Raw genomic sequence first — 13,399 nt, forward strand, 5'->3', positions numbered from 1 at the left:
ACCTTGAAGGACATCCACAATCCAGGGGTCTGGCACAACCACAGTGCCTGGCAGAGATTTTTACACTGAGCCACTCCAGCAGTGCCCAGAGATTGAGCTGGCTGCAGGGGGCAGCATCCCTGCTCAGCCCAGCTTTACTTATTTTAATAAGGGAAAGGCTGGTGATTTTGCCAGGTTGTGAAGATGCTCCTGGGGCTGTTCTCTTGCCTGGAGTGAATTCCTGCCTGGCCATGAGGAGGGAAGGCAGGAGGATGCAGAGCCAAGAGAAGAATTGGGAATGCAGTGGGATCTGCCTCCGTCCTAGGCTCCTCACCCAGGTCAGAGCATTGCCATGTCTTGGCTTTACCCTTTGTGCCCAGGATGAGGTGGAAGATTTGCAAAGCCAGCTGTAAAATGTTTTTTAAAAAAGGTTTAATGCAAAAAAAAAAAAAAAATCCAGCCCTGGATCAGTTTCTTTTTGCCATGGAGGAGAAGGAGGGAAGATCTGCTATGCAGGAAGCAGCCTCAGTGCAGGAAAGCTCTCTCTGTATATAAATGCTAATAAGCCTGGCTGATGCCACCAGAGTCATTTGACAAGCTGAGTCACCCTTCTCCTTCAGATCTTCCTCCCCTTCTGTGCTCAGTAATTTTTGGCTTGCCCAAATAGTGAGGGGGAGTGAGGGCTGTGCCCCTTTTCCCACCTGTCCCATGCACTGCCCCCACGCCCTGCCATGCAGCCATTGCAGGTGACAGCCCCCTGTGCCAAAGGCCCGTGGTCATGGGAGAGATGGCCAGGAGCAGCCCAAAGCCTGGGCACCCTTCCCATCCTATCTCATCCTGTCTCTTGCCCCATCCCATTCCATGTCCTTTCCTATCCTCCAGCCCTTTCTTCATCTTCCATCCCTTCCTATTCTGTTCTCACCTGTCCCCTCACATCCTATCTCATGTCCCCCATCTCTTCCCATCTCATGCTTTCCTTTCCTGTCCCAGCTTCTCTTTAAGGTTTGAGCTAAAAGTCTCTGCTGCTGCTGCAGAAGACCTGGGGTTCGAGGCAATGCTTGGGAAAGCCACATTTGGCCAGCAGTGGCTTGTGCCACCTGAGGGCACATGGCATTTGCCTGGCAGGGCAGGGGACAGCAGGGCACTGCCTCTTTCAAAGAGAAGGGGCAGCTGCAAGGGGCTGTGGTTGAGCACCACACCCAGCCTGAGTGCTCAGGGCTTTTAAGATTCACACACAAAGGTTCATGGACTCCACAGCAAATGAGCTGCAGAGTCAATGATAGGACTGTGATGCTTTTCTTTATGGGATTCCCACATGGAAAAGGGCAAAATCTCAGAGGAGCTGACACCTTTGGCTTCCACTCCCCTGAGATCTGGAGCAGAGGGGCTGCAAATGAGTTACACCTGGTTGTAAGCTGAATATGTAAATTAAGAGTCAATTGGCACCTGGGGATGAAACCTCAGGTGCCTGTGGGAAAAGAAGATGAGTCTTTGCCCTCCCTACAATGCTTGGGGAATGGCAGGAAGCAGGTAGGAGCAGCAGGGAGGGAAAGGCTGTTTACCTGGGGGGTAAGGATATCTGGGATCAGCCCCCTGGGACTGTGCAGGGTTGGGAGGAGGGTGTCTAACCTAACCTAACCTAACCTAACCTAACCTAGGATGATGAGGGCTTGGGGTCAAGCTGGAGGGTGGCTGGGGCACAGAATGCCCTAAATAAGCAGGAGTCCAGCCGTGCTGTGGTGGGCTAGCAGCTCTGGGCCAGGGGCTACCTTGCGTTAGGTTTTTGCTGCCTTGTGCCAGTGTGTGTCCCAGCAAGAGTGGTTTGTGGTGAGTCCATACTCACATCCCCCATCCCAGCTGCTGGCAGCAGGCTGGGGTGCAATGCAAGGGCTGTGTCCCAAAATAAATGGGTGCAAAGCATCAGGGATGGCAGAGCTGTGGGTTTGGGGGGGTCAGTAATGCCATGGTAGGAAGGGAAGCCCCTGCAGCTCCTGCCAGCAATGGGGAACACGTGCTCCTGCTTGCACTTGGAATGGTTTAGCTGCTCCTGTAGCACCTGGGGTTTCTCCTTTGTGTAAATAGGTTGGGAAATGGAGGGGGTGTGAGTTTAGGGCTATGCAACATTTCACTAGATGAATTGTTTGGGCCCAGACAAATGTTAGCCATGGCTTTACGGCTGCATTCCTGCTTCCTCACTCTGCCACTGCCATTGTCTGACCTTAAACATATTTTACTGATTACTTCCTCTATTATTTTTTCCGGGAACCAAACAGAAGTTTGCATAACTTATCCCTACTTATACAACCCCCCATTCAATTTTTATTTGCTGGGAAACAATATGTGTTTATTTTTTCTTTCTTTGTCCTTTCCATTGGGGAGAATTTATCTTTTCAATGTGCCGTTGGATTTGTCTTTTGCAGTTAAGTGATGGACATCTGCTGGCCTCTTGCTGTGCCCTGGTTCTGCTTTCTCACTCTTGCTTGCCAACAGCAGTGCTAAAGGTAATTTGTCACAGCTGATGTTAAAGGTGTGGAGGTACTGCCTGCCACGTGCCGAGGTTATTCGTGTTCCTGTCATTTCAAAGGTTGCCAGCTTTGAATCCTGGGGTTTGGTTCTCTCCTGTGATTAACTTGGAGGAACTTTGGAGATTTTTGATAGCTGGTACCTTTTTATGTCTTATTTCTTCTCCTTGGTAGAACAAAGTGCTGAGTTGCTGTTATAAAAACTAGGGAGAAAAACTGGGCTTATGAACTGGTTTGTAAAATGGACTGGGCCAATTCTGACGGCTTTCAGTGAAAAAAACTAGAAATGCAAGTGACCTGGTACTGTCAGAATATGGCCATGTGTGAGTCAACATGTTGTGTTATCTCCCACACACACTGATTGCTTACAGCTGTTCCCTGATTGTTGCCAGAGTTTGCAATGACATTGTTGGCATGTCATGGTGCTGGGGACAAAGTCCTTGGGAGAGGTTGATGGAGGAGCTGTGGCTTGTTAGTTTATGTCTCCAGTTAATGCAGTAATGTAACCTAAAAGATAATGGGAAGAGCTCTATAACAGATGCATTGAGTCTTGGGCCACAAATGGTTCATGGCAAGGCCAGGCAGGTCACATCCTCTCTTCTACAGAACACCTGCACATGGCAGAGGCAGCAGCAGCCCCTTGGCTGGCTGGCAAAGAGCTTTTTCAAAGTAGCTTGACTGCTGGGAAAGTCAAATGTTTTATAAAAACTCTTCTGAGGATGGCAGGGTGCTTCAGTACATGCTTAAACAACTGGTGACTTCCAGCTGATGGTTTTGCTTTAATTTGGGATCTATCTCCACCCCACATGGCTATTTGTGATACTTTAACAGATCCCCGGTGGGAGGGAGCCTCAGAGTGCACACGTGAGTGTGCCAGCAGGGGGAAGTGCCAGGTTGGCTCCTCACAGCCACAAAACAAAGAGTCCCTGGAGAGAGTGGCTGGTCAGAGGCAGCGAAAGCCACAGTAGCAGCCCCTGGACCTGCCTGCACCTGCAAGGAGCAGTTCAGTGCTCTGCTTGACTTATGCCAACACTGACCTCTGAGCACACGTGCTCACCCAGAGAATTTACTTCCCCCTGTTCAAAGCAGGCCTTTGCTATTTACCAAAGCATTAAATAAGATAGGCCTGTTACACCCAATTGCTAAGGTTTCAGAAGGGTTGCAAAGGCAGTACTGATGTTCTCCCACAATGACTTCTCTCACAGATCTGAACTATTATATTGCTTGCTGCCAGTTTTTACAGCAGCTCATGGAGACCCGCAGAGATGCAGGTGAACGCACCTTCCTTTTCCAGCCCCTGCCACACCACCACCTTAGTGTTCTGTCAGGGAGTCAGACAATACCAGTTAATGAATGCCATTAGCACCTTTTCCCTCAGTGTAGTGAATGCCAGAAGGGGAATGCATGTGCACAAACTACAGAGGAAGAAGAGGGTAGCAGAGGGAGACAGCATCTAGCACAACAAGCGTGAATGCCTGCCTCCCAAAACATGGGAGCTGCTGCTTATTTACAGCACTTCTCAAGGTGCTTAAGTACTACAGTGGGCACGTAGAACTATTCCTGCATGTTTTCAAAGGGTTTCAGGAAGATGGCCCAGAGAAGCTATTTTCTCTTTTCATAATAAATAAACCCCATGCAGGAAGCACTACTGAAGTTCTTTGGGCATAGTCATTGGACAGGCACTAGTTCAGCTGAGGGGCATTAAGCTGTAGAGCACTGTTTTATTCCATCAAATACCATCCCAGCCCCTGAGACATCAATTCCAGTTATGGAAGGGACACAGAGAAGCACAAACACAATAGGGCAGCATGGCTCTTGAAATTTATTTTCAGAGCATAGTGCTTCAACTACAATTAAAATACTTGAGCAATTAAAAAATGCTACTGACTCCATTCTAGAGCTGGACAACAACTGACACTTGCTCTCATGCACTGACAGATACTAGTTTGCTCATGCCACTGAAGTAGGCTCGTTCTCTTTCACTCATCACTTCAAAATGCAGGGGTCGTCTACAGAAGTTGCATTCAGCTGAGGAGTGTGGTTTCAGCTCCAGACCAACATCCTTCCATGTAGCCAGCAGTTTTTCTGTTAAGAAAAATTTATCAAGATCAAAGCTTAAGACTGGATTGCTTTAGAGAAGCAGCAGAAGTTTCAGCATATTTATTCTCCTAACAAGTGAGTAGGGATAATAGGATTTCACTCTGACACAATCTACCTCTTGAAACAACTGGGCTGCAACTAAGTCTCAGCTATCCTCATATCACCTCTCCTGACAGGAACAAGAAGGATTGACTTTCTCTGAACTGATCCATGTTTAAGGCAAGTTAACAGCTCAGCTGAGGACAGCTGAGTTTGGAATCCGTGTAACATGTGAAGATTGGTTTGGACAATGCATGAGCAGAGTCCTGGCTGGGTATGGGTCTGCAGTGGCCTTGCACCCTCTGTTCCAAGTCACAGTGCACTGGCCTTCACATCTCACACTCCAAGCAGGGAAGTGTGCAGGATGTGCTGCAGCAGTGGAAAGTCACTGTCTAGCTCATGACATCTAAAACTTCCTGGTCTCATCTTCAGTACAAAGACTACACAGACAGGCAGGATGTTCAGTGCCCTGATGCAGGAGTCCACTCACCAATAAAATAACTCATCATCTGGGGGGTGTGGTGAGGTGTAGGGGCGATTCGGAGCAGCTCCTCTCCACGGGGAACTGTTGGGTAGTTGATGGCTTGGACATAGATGCTGTGCTGGCTCATCAGCTTGTCACAGATCTCTGTATTTTTAGCAGCATCTGCAACCTGAAGTTCAAAATTTTAAGTTACAAGAGCAACCAAAAGATGAGAGTTGGTAAAACTGTCAGCACAACAAGTTGTAAGAATCCAACAGGGCTGGTAAGTAATGTGTAGGTCAGAAAAAAAAAAGGCTAAAAGTCTGTGTTGCAGAACACTCTGGGCATAAGAACACCACTGCAGCATAGGCAGGTAGCTTTTTACAACCCAAATCTTTTAGCTGTTAACAGTACATAGAAAATAAGGAAACTGCTAAGTGTATGAAACCCACAGTCTTCCATCCTTTTTTATATTTACACCAGACTTAAGCTTAAGCCAGGCTCCTGGCACATTACCACTGAGCAACAGGGTGAGTTTGAAATTTGTGAAGGCAGTAACTAATGGTACACATAACTAATGCACCTGATGGTACAACGTGCTCAGGGACAGCAAAACGGGCAGCACAGCCCAGTGTTAAGAGCACCCCCAGCGCTCACCCTAATGGGAATGATGTGGCTGGGGCAGTGCACCACGGGCAGCCCCGCGTCCATCAGCATCTGCCGCATGAGCTTGACATTGCGCTGGTGCTGGCGGCGCAGCGCCTGGCCCTCGGCACCCTTGAGCGTGCGCACCGACTCCAGCGCCCCGGCCAGCAGCATGGGCGGCAGCGACGTGGTGAAGATGAACCCGGCCGCGTACGAGCGAACCGTGTCGATCAGGGAACTCGTGCTGGAGATGTAGCCTCCCACACAGCCAAATGCTTTTCCTGAAGGGAAAAAACGTAAAAAGGTAAGCGATTGGATTTATTCTTTCCACCTTGAAAAGCTCCAAGACTTCACGTCGTTCCACTTGGAGGAATGGGTTATTCTGACCACACATGTAATGTGGTCGTGGCATGTGCCAGCTCCCCCCAGTAATCTTGTATTTACTCAGCACATGGTACAGCTTTGTTTTTAAGCTAATCTTGATAACGTGGATCTAGCTGCTGCACAGCAAGGACAGTTCATGCCTCTATCAAATACACAAGTTTTGATTTTGGGGAAGACCTTCCAAGCCAAATCATCAAGCAGGGACTTGAACAGTGACCCCAAGTGATCAACACTAAGTCTCTCAGCAGATTTAAAATAATCTGTTTCAGAGATGCTAGAAATAGCCCATGATCCTAAGGAGCACAGAAGGCTGTTACTGTGATTGTGCAGTTGATACCAGCCCTTCTTTCCAAATGTTTGGAGTGCAGAACACAGCCACAGACAGAACTAGGGTGTTTGGGGAACACTTCTGCTCCTATTAGGCAGTAACCCAGGACTTTAAGTTCCAAAGGGCATGAACTTTTCTAGCAATTTTTTTTTTTATGTTTTGAAAGGTGTTTAAACAACCTTCCAAATTACAGCAGTAAACTTACTCCTTAGCCTGCATTCTACTCAGATAATAGCAGTTGCTTCAGTACTTGCCAAATCTCTTTACATAACTCCCCATCTCGGGTTTCTAGATTAGAAGCACTCCATTTCACATAAAGGAACTAAGTACTACTAAATATAGAGAACTGCTCTACTAGCATTCTCACCTGAATTTCTTCTTGAGTTGTATAACATGCCACCGGAGGACTTTTTGCTAGCTTGCTTAAAAGAAAACCCCATACAAAGCTACCATAACTATTTCTAAGGCAGTGTAAGTAGCTTAACAGAAGCTTTTCAAACTGTGGGGCACACTTAAATCCCTTGGGCTTTCTGAAAAATCCTAGGCCCCAGCAGCCCTTAACAAGTTCATTTGACTAGACTGATTTTGAGCTAACCCAGTTAATTTGGCAGCTCAGCAGCTTTGCAGCCTCAGCTGCTGCAGGAGTGCCAGGCTGTGCATACCCAGCGTTCCAGAGATGATGTCCATCTTGTGCATGACTCCGTCCCGGTCTCCTATCCCGCCTCCTCGGGCTCCATACAGCCCCACAGCGTGCACTTCATCCACAAAGGTGATGGCCCCGTGCTCGTGGGCCACATCACACAGCTCCTCCAGAGGACAAACAGCACCTAGGAACCAAAGCAGTGACTGGTAGTTTAGGATTTTCTGTACAACTGGATAAACCCTAGAAGTACCCCTAGACAACCCCTATAGCACTGTACACTTTGAGACCTAAACCAGATGATTTGAGGACTAATTGCCCCAGAAACCGAGAGGAGGCTTTGATGTCAACTTACCATCCATTGAGTGAACAGTTTCAAATGCAACAATTTTAGGGGTGGATGGATCAGACTTTTTCAATAGCTCTCGAAGATGGTTGACATCATTATGGCGAAATATATGTTTTGGCACCCTGCTGTTACAGATCCCCTGGATCATGGAGGCATGGTTTCCAGAATCCGAGTAGATCTCACAACCTGAGGAAACAGGTTACAGCCCAGTTACATTGTAAGTATAGAAAGCATTAACTGATTCCTAGCATTGCATTATGTATGGCAAGAGTTCAGGAAACAAGGGTAGCTTGCTCTTGAAAGTAATGCCCTTAATCAAAAGAGCAAGTTACACACCATGAAACAAGAGTAATATCTGAGGTTTATTTTAGGCATTCAAACTAACACAAAGGAGAGCTTGAGAAAATAGTTATCTAACTCTCCTAACTTCTAAAGTGAGAGAGAAGTTCACCCCTTCCAGTGGGAAGACACTAAATTGCTGCAGTCTCATTTTCAGGTAGAGTTTAAACACAATAGAAGACTCAGCCTGTCTAATTCCTCCAGCAGTTCCCAGCTCACAGATCTCAATCTCAGTAGGTTGATACTATCATTTGTACTGAACATAACTTGAATATGGTATTAAAACCAGCAAACCACGCTCTGCCCATGGATTAGGGTGAATCCTCACTTCAGACAGCCATTTGGAAAACATACTCCTGACAGCTTGGGGCAAGGCTGTGTTTTTGTGGCAACACAGGTGCAATTTGAGATCTCACCTGGCAGCATTTTAGCTAGAGTGAAGAGAGTGGAGTCATTGGCTACAAAGCAAGATGAGAACAACAGTGCTGCATCTTTTCCATGAAGATCAGCGAGTTCTTTTTCCAAGTCGACATGAAATTTACTTGTTCCTGATATGTTTCTGGTGCCTCCTGCTCCAGCACCATGTTGTTTCAGTGTTTCCCTAAAGAAGGCCCAAGAGAGGCATTAGCATTGCTGTGGGACACAGAAGAGTAAAGGATCATTGCTGGAAACATTCTGGTACATAATCAGGACTGTTCTAAAGAAGAATTGGCAGCAAAAAGCAGCTGTTGGGTCTTGGAGCAACCTGCACACTCAGGAGTCCAGCAAGGTCAGGTGTCAGTGACCAAGCACAGCTGCAGTATACCATCCAGTTTACCTGGTAATGTTTGGGGCTTTTAGGGAAGATCCAAGGAGCACAATCAGTGACCAATACACACAGTGGATCTAAACACTGACTGCTTAAGAAATGAAGTGTAACCTTAACTGCACACCAAGAATCACATTAGAAGCAACTTATGTCCCACAGTATAGAAATCAGTTTTTCAGAAGCCTTGCCACAAAACACAGCTTGAAAACGCCTTTTAGAGCACAGCAGCACTCACATCACTGCTCCACAGACTCGAGGGTGGCGGCTCATGCCCAGGTAATCATTGCTGCACCAGACAGACACCTCCTTCTTGGTGATCAGGGAGTCAGTGTAGTCGTCTGCCATGGGGAAGATCTGCGCCTTGCGGTTCACGGTCTTGAACACTCGGTAGGTGTGATCCTTCTTCTTCTCATCTATCTTCTTCTCAAAGAACTGATCATACTGGAAGGTGGATACAGCTGAAAGGAGACAAGAGACTTCAGCACACAGGAAATAATCACAACAGACCAGCCCTCTGGGGGTTTTGCCAGACATTCTTACATTTTGGCAAGTTATCCTGAAGCAGATGAGAGACGCTTTCCGGTTTTTGCTTCAGCATAATATCCTTAAACTTCTCGAGCAAGCCACTCTGCTCTGCTCCCTCAGCCTCAATCTTTCTCACTGTGGAAGTACTTGGTATTTTGGCAAATTCTGTACCTACAGATATTGTAATAAATTCCAGTGAGTTTGGTTTGAAATAGAGTAAAGTAGGTTGAATTCAGCAAAGCAAGCATTTTAAGTAAAACCAACATTTCAATCTTTACGAAGTACATGCCCCAAACCCCATGTTGATCCTGCTAGGATGAACTATCTTATTTACTTATAAATTCGCCTTTCACAAGACAGAAGGATTAGCCTTGCTAATCAATCACAGTACAACAGGCAATTTCCTTATAACGTATTTGGTTCATCATGACTCAGAGAATCACTATACAGCTACAGCACTCATCTGAAAGGATTGCTACACACCTAACTGAAGGCAGAGTTCTAGTCAGCTGCTTCCTTTTTGTTCTGTTAGCAGAGATTTTTTTTTTTTTAACTATGCCACAGAAGGCAAGCAGGGAAGTAAAATAAGCCTTCTGAGACAGGCAGCAAGGCTTTACTGATACTGCTGAGAAGTTCCTTCCTTTGAAGGCCAGCTTCACACTACCACTGTAAGCTAGCTGACACCCTTTAGTTCCATAAACAGAAAGAAACCACCCCAAAACCATTTGCCTGCTTTCAAGCTTGGATTTGTGCTGGTACTTGCCTGGTGTCTTGACACTTTTTGCTCCATCTTTGGATATAAAGCCTTTGTCTAAACGAGCACCGTAGCAAAGCTCTCTGTAGATCTAAGCATCTGCTTGGGTGCGAGTGTAACAGCTTGACTCACACATCCAGAGCCAGCCAGCACATCAAAACACAGCTCACGGTATTCCCACATCAGAACCACCCAGGGAAGCCCTGCACAACGTCACAGGTATGTCATTAACACCTACATTCTCCAGCAGCTTTTCCCTGCAGTCTCCCCTAATCCCAGCTGCATCACTTCAGTGGTGCCTGTCAGACCTGGCACGCTCCACATCCAAGTCAGGCACCAGAAGCTCTCGGGAGGAATCACTGCTCCAGTGCACAGGGAACGTACCTTTCCTGTCAGCCTGCACTTCCTGCACATCCTCCTGCAGTTCCAAGCTGGCTTTGCAGAAAACATTGCTCTTCTTGTGGTTCATCTGAGCTGCCAGGAACGGGCATTTGGTAGCTGTACTCTGGCTACTGCTGGCAGGTGGGTGGCCAGCAGGAAGCTGGGTTCCATCTGCATTCTGCTGGGCCACTTCTTTGACATTCTTGGCCTCTGAGATGGGGGCAGAGAAGGGAAAAGGCTTCATCATTTGAATACGCTGACTTCAGTTTTTTGATCCATTACTTTTGGAAATCATTTGGCAGGACCCATTCAGGACTATTTAACTGAGCAGTCACATTTTATTAATACAAGCACAAAATGCCAGTAACACCCAAGGGACATCTGAGTTAAGATGCTAGATCTAGCACTGGACCCTTTGAGGGGCAGAAATACCTTTCTTTCACTCCCAATGGGAATATTTAAGGAAAGACTGGATAGGGCAGTAAGTGCCATGGTTTAGTTGACACGGCAGTGGTCAGTCATAGGCTGGACTCGACCTCAGAGGTCTTTTCTAACCTAACTGTGATTCTGTGACCTTCTTCCGAGGACTCCAGAGATTCTTCAGCCATGCAGCTTCCTCTGCTGCAACTCTCAGCTCCTTCCCCTGAGTGCCTGGGGAAGAATTCCCCAAGGGATATTCTCGGTAGGCGTGAAGGGCCACCGTACTGTGACAAACACCGCTCCCAGACCCAGGATCCCGGATCCCCGCCCGGCGATCGCCGCAGGACGCCCAACAGGCCGGTCCCTGATTCATACCACGGTCACAAATTTCATTACCGCGGACATTTCAAGGATTAAGCAACCCCTGTCTCAGCGCTGCCTATTCCAGAAGTTTCCCCCTCGTGACACGCAATGTCTGTGTTATATTTTCCTCCTCAGGAACCCCCTCGGCTCGTCTCCCGGCCGTACTCACCGCGGCGGCCCGCGGGGGTCTCCTCCTCCGCCTGCTGCCCGCGGGCGGCGGACGTGGCGAGGGCGCGGGCGGCCGGCGGGGCCGCCTCCATCATGCGCGGGCAGTGCTGGGCGTACAGCAGCAGCGACGGCCCAGCCTTCTGCAGGAACGCCTGGGACACACGGGCCAGGAACGGGCAGCGCCGCACCACCGCCTCCATCCTCGCTATCGGACGGGACACCGGAGGTGACGGCAAAGCGACACTGGTGACGGGGAGGCGACACCGCGCTGCGCCCCGCACTGCCGCCTTTATAGAGCCGGGGGGGGGGGGCGCGGCGCAGGCGCGGCGGGGCTGCGCAGGCGCGGGGAGGGGCCGGGGGCGGTGCCCGGCGGCTCTGGGCTGTGCGGGTACGGGGGAGAAGCTTTGCAGGTTGTGAGCGAATGGAGGCGGCCCGAGATCAGGGAGAGACCTCTGGGGGTCGTGAGGGGCTGCAGGCGTCCTGAGGATAGGGAGAGACCTCCGGGATCGTGAGGGACTGAAGGCGTCCCGAGGACAGGGAGAGCCCCCCCCCGGGGATCGTGAGGGGCTGGAGGCGTCCCGAGGACAGGGAGAGCCCCCCCGGGGGTCGTGAGGGCTGGAGTGGATGTGGATGCCGTGGGGGAATAGGGGCGCTGTGAGGGTGTGCGGGAGGCTGAGCCGCTCCCGTAGCGCTGTGAGGGTACGGAGGGGGCTTGGCTACTGCCGGGGGTCTGTGAGGGGATGGGGCAGCCGGCCCTCAGCGGCGGCTGTGTGGGCATGGTCCGCACGGGAAGCGCTGCTCCGGGTTTCCTCAGAGCCCTCAGGCTGTGCTTGTTTCCCAGGTTTGGGCTCTCTCGCCCCCAGGACAGGAGATTCGGGGTGACCCCAGCGTGCCCGTTCGTGGGAAAAGGCGAGCTCTGAGTCAGCTGCACTGGGGGAATCCAGCGCTGCTCGGACGCGTCTCGGTGTCTTGTTCCTAAATGCCCCTCTGACTCCTTGCAGAGCCCGTGCCCGGCCTCAGGTGGTGGTGGGATCCTGAACTCCTCTTTTCCTACAGCTGATACTAATCTAACAGCTCCTCTGTAGGTGATACTCAGACTTTCACCATTGCATTTTTGCCACGTTTTGAAGGGAAGAACAACAGCAACAAGTACAATAGAACCCTTCGTTCTCTGGTTTGCAGTGGACATTAGCGCTTGTTTGCTTACAAGAGTCTTTGGTGGGGAGGGTGATGGTAAAGGAGATCTCCTTATGTGTGTGGCCATTCAAACCACAGTAGTCCTACTTCCTGTAAGCACTGACTGCTCAAGTGTGGAAAGAATGGAGAAGGAAAAACGACATCACATTTTTTTCCCTCATCTTGTGAAACAATTTCACGGAAGACAGAATTTGGGTAGAAAGCCAAGAGCTGTCTTGGGCACTTTGGGGCAGGAGTGGGTTTTGTAACAGGTGTGGAGTTTGGAGGAGAGCTTTCTTAAAGGTCACTCCTGGCTCTTGCCTTGCATGAAGTCACATTGTGTAGTTACTAGAAGGTGCTCATGTAGCATGACTAGAGAAGTACAATGCCTGTGTAGGACTGTGGCTGCTGAACACAAATTTGGCTTTACAAAACACTTCTTTGGTATTTAGGTACTGCAGATTAATCTTTAATTGGGGGGACAACCAGCAAGGTATTTGCCTGACCCTCTTTTATTCACCACTGACTTGCTTTGAGGATGCTGCATGCAGTTTGTAAACTTTGGGATCCGAGTAAGTTGGTGAGGAACAAAACGTCATAGTCAAATGTCAGATTTGATGTCAGCTCTAGTGTGTTACTAAGCTCTGAGACAGGAAATGGGGCAGGGTTCTGCCCTCATGTACTACTTACAAAGCCCTGAAAAAGTTAGCTGGGATTTTACAAGGCAGGGTGTGGGATTTGGGTTTTAGTGAGGCTTTAGTAGGAGTGCTTTAAGCACAGTTCACTTCTTGCTTATTAGAAATTTAAGACAGTGTTATATAAGAAGTCTCAATGCTCAGATCTTAAATCACTATTTGTCAGTGCAATGCATAATTGGTGTCATTACACCAGATATGTGCTAGTTTTAATTTGTTCTGTACATAAATTATTAAAGTAGGGCAGTGGTATTTGATCTCAGCCTCTGTAGCAGTTATGATAGCAGGAGTCCTGGTCATTTGGTAATACCAGGATAGTGT

At 48.7% G+C, this 13,399-nt stretch overlaps 1 protein-coding gene across 1 annotated transcript; it reads right to left on the reverse strand.

Moving 5' to 3' along the window:
* Positions 1 to 4,300: 4,300 nt before the first annotated feature.
* On the reverse strand, positions 4,301 to 11,517 carry ALAS1 (5'-aminolevulinate synthase 1). The gene is made up of 10 exons (XM_071439850.1): positions 11,209 to 11,517; positions 10,260 to 10,466; positions 9,137 to 9,292; positions 8,832 to 9,054; positions 8,205 to 8,389; positions 7,456 to 7,635; positions 7,123 to 7,287; positions 5,761 to 6,029; positions 5,131 to 5,293; positions 4,301 to 4,586 (listed from the first exon to the last, which is right to left on the reverse strand). Exons 1-10 carry the CDS (start codon positions 11,405 to 11,407, stop codon positions 4,426 to 4,428), a joined length of 1,908 nt encoding a protein of 635 aa, XP_071295951.1. The 5' UTR covers positions 11,408 to 11,517; the 3' UTR covers positions 4,301 to 4,425.
* Positions 11,518 to 13,399: the final 1,882 nt, after the last annotated feature.

This window comes from Agelaius tricolor, unplaced genomic scaffold (assembly GCF_023055355.1).
Source record: "Agelaius tricolor isolate 1412-34295 unplaced genomic scaffold, bAgeTri1.0.p SCAF_14, whole genome shotgun sequence".
Lineage (NCBI taxonomy): Eukaryota > Metazoa > Chordata > Aves > Passeriformes > Icteridae > Agelaius > Agelaius tricolor.

Coding starts and splice junctions, on each gene's coding strand:
- ALAS1 (XM_071439850.1), bottom strand. CDS start 11,407: ATGGAGGCGGTGGTGCGGCGCTGCCCGTTCCTGGCCCGTGTGTCCCAG. Junction 9,293..10,259: donor AGTGCAGGCTGACAGGAAAG/GTACGTTCCCTG, acceptor CAATATCTGTAG/GTACAGAATTTGCCAAAATA. Junction 8,390..8,831: donor CGAGTCTGTGGAGCAGTGAT/GTGAGTGCTGCT, acceptor GGCCTTCTTTAG/GGAAACACTGAAACAACATG.